The sequence below is a fragment of the Miniopterus natalensis genome, chromosome 1, assembly GCF_054644295.1.
Source record: "Miniopterus natalensis isolate mMinNat1 chromosome 1, mMinNat1.hap1, whole genome shotgun sequence".
Taxonomy (NCBI): domain Eukaryota; kingdom Metazoa; phylum Chordata; class Mammalia; order Chiroptera; family Miniopteridae; genus Miniopterus; species Miniopterus natalensis.
This window is the reverse complement of record NC_142081.1, coordinates 2,824,148-2,837,981: the sequence shown is the minus strand read 5'-3', so window position 1 is coordinate 2,837,981 and position 13,834 is coordinate 2,824,148. Positions and strand designations below refer to the sequence as shown.

The following is a 13,834-nucleotide window of genomic DNA, read 5'->3' as shown; positions in this document are numbered from 1 at the left end:
GCAGAGGGTCCTGAACCAGGGGGCAAGTGCAGCACTGAGGGCGCAGGGCACTGTGCAGAGTGGACCCACAGCTGGCCTGGAGGCTGGTAAGGATGGCACCAGTGGGAGGAAGGGCACTGCCCAAAGAGAGAGTAGTGTCTGCCCAGCTGCAGCTGCCTGGCACAGCCTGGCACTGGTGAAGGAGGGAGCAGTAAGGTGGGGGCCCTCGGGGGCCTGAATTCCTTGTGCCAGCTCACTTTTTTCTCAGGTTATTTTCTCCCAAGAGCTTTCCCTGTCATCTTTCAAAAGCTATGACACATTTGAACAATTTATGTTGTAGTAATTTAACTAAAAACTCAAACTTCCTGCCCGGCCCCGTGTGGCTTAGCAGTTGAGCCTCGACCTAGGATCCAGGAGATCCCGGTTCGACTCCCGGTCAGGGCACATGCCCGGGTTGCGGGCTCGATCCCCAGTCGGGGGCGTGCAGGAGGCAGCCGATCAATGACTCTCTCATCATTGATGTTTCAACTCTCTCTCCCTCTCCCTTCCTCTCTCTGAAATCAATAAAGATATATTTTTTAAAAAACCAAAAAACTCAAGCTTCCTTCCTTGGACCTTGTGGGTGGGGTGTCTCTTCTCCCAGGCAGACCATCCCTCAGGACACACCCGCTGCCGGCAGTCCTAGACCTGCTGGGGCTTTGACCGGGTGCTGACTCCCATGTCCTCTCCCTATTTCAGTGAACGACAGGCTTTAGAACCCGTCTGTGTAACACTTGGGGACCAGCAGACCCTGTGGGCCCTGGACATTCGCGGAAACCTGTGGTTCAGGACTGGTGTCGTTCCCAAGAAGCCCCAAGGCGATGATGACCACTGGTGGCAAGTAGGTGTTCCTCTCCAGGGCTGAGTGCCGGGGGTCTCACCAGGGCGGGGGTTCTGCTCCCCCTTTCTTAGCCCCTCTCTTTTTCTTAAAAAGATTGGGAGGTTGGATTAAATTAACAGTTCACTTTTACTGTCTGATGAGTTGGACTTGGCTGTATCCCAGCACATTAGAAGCATCAAGGACTCCCCATCTTAGGAAGTGACTCGTAAAGCTCTCTGCTTCAGTGCGCAGACTCTGTTTATTTAGGTGTTGTTTAGAAGTCTATTATATGTTAAACCCTTGAAGACCTGGCTAATAATGGTGTTTAATTCTGAACAAACATGCTACGAAGACAGACCAGACCATAGGTTTGGAGAACCCACAATTAAAATTCATCTGTCTCTGCTTGTTCAGAAGGCCTCTAAGTAAGTGGCCTTTCAACAAAGAAAGAATTCTCCCACATGCTCCCAGGAAAAAAAGGGCTTTAGAAGATAGGGGGGTTGTCATCAAGCCACCTCTTCGTGACTTGGTACCAGCCAGAGTGGCTGGAATATGTTTTCAAAGGAGCGTCTACTGTCCCTCTTTGGGACCTGTGTTCCGACGAAGGCAGGTGAGGCTGCACTGTCCCCAGCAGCTGTGAAATACGCAGTGTCTTTAGCGTTGTCTCCATTGGTTCAGGTTTCCTTGTTGCCTCAGACTTGCCTGGTTGCTCGTAGGTTCCCTGGTGAGAATGTGGAAAAGGCAGGTGTGTTTGCTCTTTGATGAATATGTGCATGGGTACCTATGTCTCTAATTTAATGTGCCAGGTGCCACTCAGTTATACAAATGACTTTAAAATGTCTTCTCTATACTGGTCACCATCTTACATGGTTTTATACACACACGCTCACCTGTATATGTGTACTAAATTCTGTTTTTAAGTGGCCTGAAGAAAACTAGGTAGCATTTTATCATAATGTTCAAAACATTAGAGAAGTTTAATCGACAGAGGCATCTTTGAAGTATTTGAAAGCAGTTGTTTTAATTACTATAATATTGACTCTTTGTAGCACAAGAGCAGCCAGCATTATGTTTGGCTGCTAAACCTTTATTTAAATTTGCATCTGCTTATCTGCAAATCTAGGGTGCTGGGACTGAGTCTGTCTCAGACTTTGGTATGGCCTTGGCCATGTACCCACACCAGGTACGGGCCCAGCATTCTGGGGGCTCCGGTGTGAGAACCGGGGCTCTGCACGGGGCCTAGGGTTCGGATGTGCTGAAACCTCACTTCAGCTTCAGCCAGGGCAGCAGCTCACAGGCGCAGAGGGCAGTGTTTGCGAACAGCACTGATTGTTACAGGAAATCCCTTTTCATTTTTGTATTTTGTAAATTGAGGTTCCCATAACAAATGGTGTCCCTTTCACTCAGCACTTCCTTGTGTGAGACTGGGTATGTGCCCACACAAGGCGGTCCTGGGAAGAGGGCAGTGACGTCCCCTGTGGTCAAGCCCAGCAGGGCAGCTGTACGTCTGAGTCAGAGGAGTAAGGTTCTGACCTGCCTTTAGAAAGAGTGGGAGAAGTGTCCTTGGGGAGGTGCCCAGGAGAAGCGTCTTTCAGTAATCTTAGAGAAGGGCGTGACCCAGTATTTGAGCCAGGGTGACACTTACAGCCCAGGACGGCCCAATTAGGCAGCTGGCCTGGCATAGTTGTTAACAGTCCTGGTTTAGGTCATAAATTATTACTCATAGTACCTTTTGTTATCCATGGGAAATATCTAAACTTAAAAGCAAAATAACTTTTTCTCACTGATTAGAACAAAAGATTCAGGTGTGAGGAGGTAATGTTCAGTCATGTGCTTGTAATAGATCCACATAATACAAAAATGCATAAAAGAAAAGGTAAACATTTTCCACTTCTAAGTCCGACCCTCAGGGGTGGTGACAGCAGTCTGGTGTGTCCTGCTAGACTTTCCCAGCCCTCACGCTATTGTGCACATGCACGTGTGTTTGGGTGTTCAGTGGACATGGGCCAGAACCTACCTCTTAGGCAGGGAGCCCTGGAAGGCGCTGCACCCGCCCTGACAGCCGTGTCTGCGTGTCCCCTGCAGGTGAGCATCACAGACTACGTGGTGTTTGATCAGTGCAGCCTATTCCAGACCATCATGCACGCCACGCACTCGGTGGCTACAGCGGCCCAAGTGCCCGTGGAAAAGGTGGCAGATAAGCTACGCATGGCGTTTTGGTCTCAGCAGCTTCAGTGCCAGCCGAGCCTTCTGGGAGTCAACAACAGTGGCGTCTGGATCTCCTCGGGCAAGAATGAGCTCCACGTCGCCAAGGGCAGCCTCATCGGTGGGTGGATTCCTTAGGCTTCCTCGTTGGCTTGGTGGGCAGCTCCACGTCAGAGGAAGGTGCCAGCATTTAAAGCAGGGGTGGGGAACCTTTTTTCTGACAAGGACCATTTGGATATTTATATCATTTGTAGGCCATACAAAATATCAACTTAAAAATTAGCTATGGAAAAGGCCCCTAAATTTATTGAATTTCGAGTCCTTCCTGTGGTTACCTTAGGAAGGCCAGACCAATCGGATGTTCCACACCCCTGATTTAAAGGAAAGCTTGAAGCTCTCACCCTGAGAAGGCAACGTAGCACCAGTGGTGGGAGTGTTTGTGGTGGAGCACTCATGCTCCCTATCCCATGCTCGATGTCTGTTTCCTTTCTTCCTCTGTCATTGCTACTACTTGGATCCCAGTGTCTGGTGGTGTGAGATCAGTTTCCACTGGGAGCCTGTTATGATATAAAGCAAATGGAGCTGAGTTTTACATTAATTTTATATTTAAATGAAAAAATATGCCCAAACCTGAAGAGCCTAGGGAGAGAGAATAGTCCATTTCCTGGAGGGAAGTTGTCATGCTGTTGAAAATGCAAGGCTCTGGCCAGATCTGTAAATGTAGATGTAAGTCCACACGCACGGATTGGGCTGCCTTTCTGTAAACGAACCCCTGCTTTGTGAATTTTCTCCAGGGCCTCCCTACCCTGGGCAAGATGGTGGCCCTGCTTGTCGGTATCCACAGAGAAACCAGGGGCCGACTCTCGCAGTGCTGGCATGGACCTCCCAGTTCCAGGACAGGCTAGAACCATCCGTGAGCTTCTGAGGCCTGTGGGCTAGAATAACGCTCTGGAGTGATTCTTTTTCTTTAACCCCCTTCCCTGTCTCCTTCCTAGGCACTTACTGGAACAGTGTTGTTCCCCGGGGGACAGCTTCTGCAACAAAATGGGCCTTTGTGTTGGCCTCCACTGCTCCCACAAAGGAAGGTTGGTGCAGAACGTGTGCACACTTGGCTGGGGCTCAGTTAAAAGCGTGGTCCGCCTGTGGCCTCGCTGAGATGGGGCGTGGCTGTGTGGACCTCAGACAAGGTGGGGTGGGGTGCAGATGAGTAGCTCTTGTGAGCCGGGGGCCCCTGAAGCTGGACTCACTTGATCAGGAAAGAGCATCTAGGGGAGTGGAGCTGACGGAGTCTAAAAGCAGAGCTTCCTAAGGATGGGAATGTACGGTGTAGCTGCTAGGACGGCAGCGGTAACTTCCAGTCACGTGTCACAGGCCCCCTGGGGGGGGGAGCACCCGGCTTCTTGGGCCTTCCCGTTTCCTCTTGTGAATTCTCTTACCTCCCAGCAGCCTCTTCCCGCCTGGTGTACAGTCTCTGGCTAGCCAAAGTCCCACAGCCATGACCCATGAGGGCCGTTCTTCCTCTCCGGTCAGAACCCAGCACCTTCTAGAGCATGGGGCTGGGCAGCAGGAGTGACAGCCAGGGGCCTGGGCAGTCCAGTGACCCCTGTGGGAAGGAGCCAAAGCTGCCTCCCGGGAGTGTACTGAGTAGCTAATGAGAGGACGCTGGACGCCGTGCAGTCTGTGGTTGGGGGCCGTCTGTTAGTTTAGGAGTCAGCAGCACTAGGAGGCGGTTAACATGCTCAGAACAATAAAACACTTTCCCACCTGGTCGTCTCACCACAGCTCTGAAATCAGTAAGCTCTGAAAGCCATAGGTTAGTTCCCAAGTTTGGCACAAACTCATTTGGCAACAAAACCTGACCTGGTTTGTCGAGAGCTGCCGCCAGGCTCTGTCCCATTGGTTGTGACTGCGCACGTTGGCTGCAGTGTCACTGCAGTCCTCGGGGTGCTGCCTGGCCCCTGGGGCTGGGACTTGAATATAGGGTTCACCCATCGCCATGAGTTTTCAAATTCCAAAGACAGTTTGAATTCCAAAGCATACTGGTGCAAGTTTTAAATATACTTCAGATAATATATTGTCACCAAGGTTTTAACTTCTCTGAGGGTTATCTTAAGTGAATCTATTGAAACTAAGGACTCTAAAAATGGAGGGATGGGAAGAGGCGGCTTTCCAGCTCCTGAGCCTTCTCCAGCAGCCTCCCGCCATGCAGGCCTACCCCCCAGCCCAGGGCAGCAGAGCAGGCAAGCCCCGTGGTTCTGTGCTGCTTAGGTCTGCTGACCCCACGCCCCCCAGAGTGCTGATGAGACACACCAAGCTAGAGACCTCCCAGCCCATCACACATCCCAGGGCAGGGCCTCCAGGCCAGCACTGCAGCCTTCATAGAATCCCATAAGCCCTGCTTGCTTTCTTATCTTTAAAATATCTTGGGCTTGTTTCTTCCTCAGTCCCAGGGGCCTCTAACTTAATGCACATAGAGCTTCCGTCACACGGCGAGTGAGCGTGGGAGCCACCAGGTGTCAGCCGCTTAGAGGCAAAGGCTGCCTGCTGCTTTTGTCACTAATACACATGACTCTTCCCCACAGGAAGCTCCCTGTGGTTGTGCCAGGGCAGCAAGGACCTGTACAGCATCAGCACCCAGCACACACAGCCCCGCCCGTCCACGGTGCAGCTGCCTCCCGACACCGAGTTGAGGGCCTACGCCGCCTGCCAGGATGCTCTGTGGGCGCTGGACAGCCTGGGCCAGGTGTTCATCAGGACGCTGTCCGCGAGCTGCCCCACCGGCATGCACTGGACGCGGCTGGACCTTTCCCAGCTAGGTATGCCGCGCCCGCGTGATGGCTGGCAAAGGTTCCCGGGCCCTCGTTCAGCTTGCTTGTCAGTTGCTGATTGCAGGAGGTTGATCAGCCACTCTTACAGATTAAAGGGGCTTCTTAATTTTGTAGCAGCTTTACTTCCCACTTTGGTTTTTGGGGTTTTCAGAACCTGGAAGAACACAGACTCGGAGGCAGTTGCCCACAAAGAACCACTTCAAGTAATCCCGTTGGTGCCACTGCCTCTGCCAGTCTGTCTGAACATGGCATGCTGCTCTGTTCCCGAAGAATGGGTGTGTCTTATGCCAGGATGAGTGACCCGTTTACCTGTCTCCTCCCAGCACAGAATGGCTGCTCAGCTGGCGTGGGTTGGTCCTCAGTCAGACTGGAGAGATGCTGTGCATCTCCCAGCTGCTCGTCTCCGAATCTTCCCCTGGGGTTTCAGAGCAGGCCAAGTGCTTGGTACTGATTATAAATAATTCATTTGTGTTCCAAGAAATAAGAGAATAGAACAAGCCCACATCAGGTTATTTGGGGAAATTCTTGACTGAACAGCAGCTTGGGTGTGGCTGTGTGAAGGTGGAGAGTGTGCCGGGGCTCCAAAGGGTCCACACGGTCTCCCAGGCTGGTAAACTGACAGCCAGCATTGTTTGTACAAGCATTCAGTGTATGAGAATTCAGCCACACGTTCTCACACACACAAAACAGGAGGGGGAGAGAAAGCAGGGGGGAGCGCAGCAGATGCCCTGTCTGCCTTCCTCCCAGCAGCTCCAGCTGCATCTCCAGCTTCCGGGGCTGTTCACCACCCATAAAGTTGGTCTTGGCTCACGTGGCTCCTACAGGCAGAGATGCCTTCGTTCTGTCGTCAGCAAGGCCCCCAAACATACAGCTTAGCTGAAGAAGAGTGCTGGTTCTCAGCTGGAGAAGTGCACTCTCTCCAGAGCGAGGCAGTGTCCATGGTCATTTTGACTACTTATGCTTTGGCCTCCACACTGTCTTTTGAACCTAACCCAGCACCAGCACTGCTCACTTTCCTGCTTTTAAGAGTGTTTGCCAGCTGTTGTTACTGACAGTGACTGACCAGACAAGGCTGAGGCTGGTCATGGCCCTCCTGCCTGCCCCAGGTGCCTTTTGTGTTTTCAGAGAGCCCACCGGCCTGAGCCTGTCTCCACAGCCCCAGCCAGACCAGTGTGGGAGATGCCACAGGTTCCTTGTGGAGGTACAAAGGCCAGGCTTGGTTTGTATCCCCCCGCTACTGAGAGCTTGGGTACAGATTGAGTGGGTGTTGTGCCCGGCTCCACCCACTGGAATTAGCTCTGCTTCCAGGCTCCAGCCACAGCCCTGCCTCCCTTCATGCTCAGCCCGGGCCTCCTGGCACCGGCTGGCAGGCTGGAGCAGGGTTGGTCTCTGAGGTGCCCTTGCCCTTCCCTGGAGTGGGGGCCATTCTTTCTGGGGAGAAACAGTTTTGGTGAGATGGTGTCTCCATTTGAGAGTGGGGGGACCCCAGGGCAACGCCATCCTGAGTCAGGATGTGCTCGGCCGCCTGAAAGCACAGGCAGGAGCTGCTTGCTGCGGACACGGTACTGGAGAAAGGAGCTGATCCACCCTGCCTCTGCCCGCAGATTCATCATAAGCAAACCAGTGTTAGGATCCAGCCAAGCCTGGGATGGGTCACACAGACAGCAGGTGGCAGGTGGCCAGGCCGAGGAGTGGGACTCATAGCAGAGGCAGTGCTGGCTGTGCCTAGAGCTAGGCCCTGGCAAGCTGCTGGCTTCCCATAAACCCAGTTCCTCACCTTTCTACGGGGAGCAGCAGTGCCCACCCTGAGAGATGGTGCAAGTAGGCATCCTGTGTAAACGTGAGCTGTCGCGGGCAGGTGTGACGCCCTCATGGGGTCACTTGCAGCCAGTATTAGCTACACAGGGACTCAGGCTGGTGAGGGTGCCCACTGGGTTTGATGGTGTGTGTAACAGAGGCAGTTACGGGAGCACTGCCCATCTTTGTCTTCATCCTGCTGAGCTCTAGGTTCTACCGATTTACCTGGGTGACTGGCTGATACTGAAATGATGAATAAAGACTCCTTTCCCCATTTTCTGAACTTGGGGGGAATGCAACAAGTCCAGAGTTGTAGGTTTTGTGTCAGGGCCGGGAGGTGGACAGGTGGGGTGGGAGGGGTGTTGGCCTTTCCCTGTGCCTGGGTGGGGGCAGGGCAAGGCAGGCCGGGTGACCAGGTGTTCTGTTACTGGATTCCAGGTAGGGCCTGTGCAGCCTGTGGGACAAACAGGTGAGTCAGGGTTTTTAAATTAGGGGGTATGGCTGTGAGTTGAGGTGTGTGCCCCTGCCCAGAACCCTACTGTGCATGCCACGGCAGGCTGTGCTCACAGCCCACTGGCCAGGTGGGGCCCCACTTAACTCTTGGGCTGGGCGCCTGGAGTGTGTGGGAGGGCAGGAGTGTCTGCCACCTGTCTCGATAGTCTCCCTTATGGACCCACAGGCAGCCTGAGGTAGGAAACTGCAGGGGAGCCCTCAGGGGATGTTTTCTTCCTTGCTCTGCTCTCCAATCCAGAGTAAGCTGGTCTGTACACTGAGTTTATATTCCAGCACTTTGTAAACTTTGTTGTAAAAGAATGTCTCTTGGTGATGCGCACTCCGTCTTCTGCAGTGTCGCCCCCACCGTCAGAGGCTGCCGATGTGCTGTTTCCACATGATTCCCCCGAGCAGCCACCGCCTGCAGCCCTATGAGGGCGGCTGAGATTCTAGCATAACAGTACCTTTCAGTTAGCATCTGTTTCTCAGCTATTTCTGGGATTTACTGCTGAAGCTACTTTATTGTGGTTGGTATAAATCTTTTAATATGTAATTTAGAGCCCCATGGAGTCTGTCTGAACTCCTGGTAAGACTTTCTGTAAAAGGTGAAGGGAGGGAAGAGCACAGGTAGTTTCACTGTAAGAGAATCAGCGTCTTCAAGAAACGCACAAAGGAACACAGAGAACTTTCCATGCAGCGGGAGCTGACGCTTTTAGTTTGTTTCATGCTGAAGGCACATGACGGGATTGCCACAGCAGGATCTGTGCTGTGGGTGCGGACACACGGGCCACCATCCAATGCCAGTGACAGCTGTGGGGTGGCCAAGAACAGGCCACCAGCAAGTGCCAGCACCACCTTTTCCCCAGTTTCAAAGTCCAGATGACACAACCTCCCTTAGTCATCAGAAGACAAGCCACTCAGCCTGAAAATGGGCAAAGGGCCTGAATGGACTTCTCAAGGGAAAATACACAAGTGCCCCGTCAGCACCTTCGGAGAGTGTCAACACCTTGGTTATCAGGAATGCACGTTAAAGCCGAGGGAGGGTGCTGTTCACACCCACCAGACTGGCTGGTGAGAGGCATCACCGAGGCTGGTCGGCATGTGGTCACCTGGGGACACAGGCAGGTTCTCTAAAAGAGGAACATCTGCCCTGTGGCCCAGCAGCTCCACCCCTGGGTGTTATTCAAAACAAACAGCACATATTCCCAAAAGTCTTCCACAAGAATGACCAGAGCAGCTTTACTCCTAGGAGCAAAAAGCGGAGGTGACCCCAATGCTTGGCAATGGGGGAACAGATGGGCTAACAAGGTGTTCAGTGCAGGGGATCATCCTCAGCCATGAAAGGAGCCACACCCTGAGTGCAACCTGGGACTGCTTTTGTGGGTGTCTAGCCCAGACAAGACTCACTTGTGGTGGTAGAGATCCAAGGAGCAGCTAGCTGCCTAGGGCAGAAGTCCAAGGAGAGGGGCCCGAGGGAACTTTGCAGGTGGTGCAGTGGTCCATAACTTGACAGGACGCGGTGACCCAGGTGTGTCCATTTGTCAGAGCTGACAACTGAACTGTGAGGCCCATGCTCCCTGGATGTGGCATCCCAGGGGCGGAGGTAGCTGGTATGGAGTCTGGCCAGGCTTCAGCCCTCAGTTACCCGTCGGCCTCCTGGCTTGGCCACATCCCCGCCGTGGGACCAGGGGCTCACATCTCCCTGTCTGGTCCCAATGGCCTCCCATGGACTGGATACTGGGGTGCTGTGGCCAGGTGCGAAGTGAGGCTGTGAAGACCTGGCTGCGAGCCATCCCCAGCAGCTGGTCAGTGGGGGCTGCTGTGGCTCTTCTGCAGAAAGACTGTCAATCACATGTGGTTTCTCTCTGAAGGCTCCTCCCGCTTCCCTTCCTCTCTAAATCAGCTAATCACCAAGGAGAAATGAAACAGAAAAGTGGGAATCAGGGGAGGCTTTATTAGTTCACCTTAATTCCACTTAGGATCAGGATTGCCTCTAAGGATGAGTCCCTCTCCCCTAATCCAGAATTTGCTGGTAACAGTCACACACCTGATGGAGCTAACAGTGGACCCATGTGGAGATACCAGACCCCATGCCTGGTGACCAGGGCACTATGCTGACGGCATCTGAACTGCCTCGCACTGGCACAGAAGCCTGCTGGGTGGCTCCTGGCAGGTGGCAGGGCAGCCAGAGGCCTTGGTCACACCCCTCCTCTCTCCCTTTGCAATATAAAGTTAACAGATTCAGTGAGAGGTTAGTCATTTTACAAAGGTAACTGATATTTATGCGTTTCCTTTCCTTGTCTACAGGAGCCGTAAGACTGACGAGCTTGGCATGTGGAAATCAGCACGTGTGGGCCTGTGACTCCAGGGGAGGCGTGTACTTCCGCGTGGGGACCCAGCCCCTGAACCCCAACCTGATGCTTCCGGCCTGGATAGCGATTGAGCCACCTGTCCAGGTAAGCTCAAGTTAGCTGATGCCAGCTTGCTCCTCTCTGAGACAAGCTGTTAGGGTGCTGCTGTCCGGGAAAGCACCTCGATGCATAGGTGGCCTCCCAGCGAGGGGGCAGACACATGTCCAGAAACAAGGGCCCCATGTGTTGGCTCTGAATGGAGTTCAGAGCCAACGCTGAACTTTTTCTTCCCCCAAATAAAAATACATTATTTATAACTTTACAAAGTGAGCAGTTTTTTTAAATCAATATCCAGAAGTGTAGAGAAGAAAGTAAAGGTCCCTTAAAATCTTGTCATGGAGATAATCTATCAGTATCCACATTTGAGTGTTTCCTGATTTAGCCAAGAAATTCCTTTTCCCACAGTCTCCCATGTCTCTGTTCACAGTGTGTCCTGAAGGTTTTCCTTTGCCCTTGCCTGTTCCATCGCTGAAGCAGAAGTAGGAGTCCGACTGCAGTGCACGATCTAGTTACCCTTAAACAGCTAAGGGGCCTGGTTGCTATGCTAAGCACATTTCTGTTGAAATTTGTAGTAAGGGGGCTTCTCGTCCCCGTTGTGTGACTTTGTTGGAAGAAACTTGAAGTTGCGATATGCAGGGGAAGCAGCGGGCTTGAATGAGACAGGAAGGAAACCAAGGGTTTGGGTAAAGGCCTGTGTTCATAACCACCTACATTTTGGGCATCATAACCCTCAGGGATGGGCGACAGGCTGAGAGGGGCATGAGGACCAGCAGTCCTGCCCCTTGAACTTGGGCCTATGCTGGGAGGCCCGGCAATGAACAGGCATTGGTCTGGAGTTCTTTCAGCCACTGGTGAGCTGTCCCGGCCACAGGGAGGCTCCGAGTGGCTCTAGCTCCCTCCCAGGGCTCGGGGGAGTGAGTGCAGTGCTGTGTGTGACGACACTGCTTGGACTAGAAAGCACAGCAAATACGAGGTTATAGTGTGAACTGTGCCATGTGCCGACGTACCCTCTGCACAACGTGCACATGCCTGGCACAGGACTGCTTTGTCACTGGCATTGTGAACACCGCGGGTGCCCAGTGAGAATGACAGTCTAGCTGACTGTGCTTGGTTTCATCACTGCTCTCAGCTTCTCTGGAGAAGGGACCCTCTTGTCACCTGACTCCTTAGGTACTCCTTTGTCAACACCTGCCATTTTTTTTCTAAGGTTTTTACCATTTCCTTAGAGTTATAATTCACCCTGTTACGGTATGCAGCTCTGTGGTTTTTAGTGTATTGACAGAGTTGTGCAACAGTCATTACCATCCAATTCCAGAACTTTCCATCACCCTGGAGAGAAACCCTGTACCATTAGTAGTCACTCCTTTTCCCCCCACAGCCCCCTTGCCCCCAGCCTCTGGCAGCCACTAATCTTCCCATACCTACCTGTTTGCCTGTTGTGTATCAATGGAATCATGCAGCATGTGGCCTTTGCTGCCGTCTCTCACTAAGCATCCTGTTTCCTAAGGCTGCAGTTAGTGAGATAGCGTGTATCAGTGCTTCCTCCCTCTTTATGACTGAACAGTATCCCAGTGTGTGGATGCATCTCATTTTGTGGATGCATCGCCAGCTGGGGGACATCGGGCATGTTCCACTTTTGGCTGCCGTGAATAATGCTGCTGTGAACACTCGTGTATGAACCTTTGTGTGGGCGGATGTCTTCAGTTCTGTTGGGTATGTAACTTTAAGTGGAATCGCAGGGCCGCATGGTAAAGGAATGTTTAACTTTCTAAGGGGCTGCCAAACTGTTTCCACAATGGCCGCACTGTTTACATTCCCCAGCAACGTGCGAGGGATCCAGTTTCCTCACCCAGCGTTTCCTTACCCAGTTTTTATTCCGTCTCCTAGCAGGTGTGAAGTGGCATCTCATTGTGGTTTCATTTTTCTTTTTTGCAGGATAAAGTTTATTGAAACAAGAAAGGTTAATTTGTGTATTGTGTAGGTTGCTGGGTGCTTTGATTTATATTAGAACAGTGTTGTAGAGAGGAAAGCTGACTGATCCAAATTGGCACTTTTTATTATAAATCAATTGCTTTTGTAATTGAGACACAATTGACATATAACACATTAGTTTCAGGAGTACAACACAATAATAATTAGATATTTGTATTTATTGCCAACTGATCACCACAGTAAGTCTGGTTAACATCCAGCATGATATATAGTTCTAAATTTTTTTTCTTGTGATGAGAACTTTTAAGATCCACTCTCTTAGCAACTTTTAAATGTGTAATACAGTATTGTTAACTGTAGTCACTGTGCTCTACTTTATAACCCCATGTCATTGTGCCTTTGAGTTGATTTCCCTAACAATTGATGATATTGAGTTTCTTTTCATATGCTTATTGGTCATTTGTGTAGCTTCTTCGGAGAACTATGTACTCATTCACTTTGCTCGTGTTTAAATTGGGTTATTCATCTTTTATTGTTGAGTTGCCAGTCTTTATGTATTCTGGATACTAGACCCTTATCAGATAGATGATTTACAGATATTTCCTCCTATTATCTCTCATGGTCTTTTCACATTCTTTATGATGTCCTTTGCACAAAAGTTCTTTACTTTGATGAAGTCTGATTTATCTGTTTTTATTTAGTTGTAGTGCTTTTGGTGTGCTAAGAACCATTGCCTAATCCTAGGTCGAGGAGATTTATACTTATGTTTTCTTCTAGAAGTTGTGTAGTTTTAACTCTCACATTCAGATGTTTGATTTATTTTGACTTAATTTTTGTATATGGTGTGAGGAAGGGGTCCAAATTCACTCTTATACCTGTGGATATCCAATTTCACCAGCACCATTTATGGAAAAGACTTCTTTTCCCATTAAGTTGTCTTGACATCCTTGTCAAAATCAATTGATCGTGAATGTAAGGATTTATTTCTGGACTCAGCTCTGTTCCAGTGATTGGTAGGTATGTCTGTCCTTATGCCAGTACCACACTGTCCTGATTATATAGCTTTGTCATACATTTTGAAATCAGGAAGTGATCTTTCTTTTCCAAGATTGTTTTGATTACTCTGTCCCCTTTTTTATCTGTGTGAATTTTAGAATCAGTCTGTCAATTTCTAAAAAAAAATGTCAGCTGAGATTTGTATAGCAATTGTGTTGCATCTATAGATCAAAACAGTATTACATCTTCCAACCCATGAACATCGGATGTCTTTGCAAGTTTTTTATTCTTTTGGATGCTATTGTACGTGGAATTGTTTCTTAATTCCATTTTCA

General features: G+C 50.7%; 1 protein-coding gene across 1 annotated transcript in view; it reads left to right on the top strand.

Annotated features, from left to right (window-relative positions):
- The window catches only part of TECPR2 (tectonin beta-propeller repeat containing 2), a 64,736-nt gene that overhangs the window by 32,824 nt on the left and 18,078 nt on the right, over positions 1–13,834 (top strand). Inside the window, exons 14-18 of the mRNA XM_016212231.2 lie at positions 718–859; positions 2,924–3,164; positions 4,039–4,128; positions 5,626–5,859; positions 10,468–10,616. Coding sequence (XP_016067717.2) covers positions 718–859; positions 2,924–3,164; positions 4,039–4,128; positions 5,626–5,859; positions 10,468–10,616 — 856 coding nt within the window. The remainder of the gene's footprint in view (positions 1–717; positions 860–2,923; positions 3,165–4,038; positions 4,129–5,625; positions 5,860–10,467; positions 10,617–13,834) is intronic.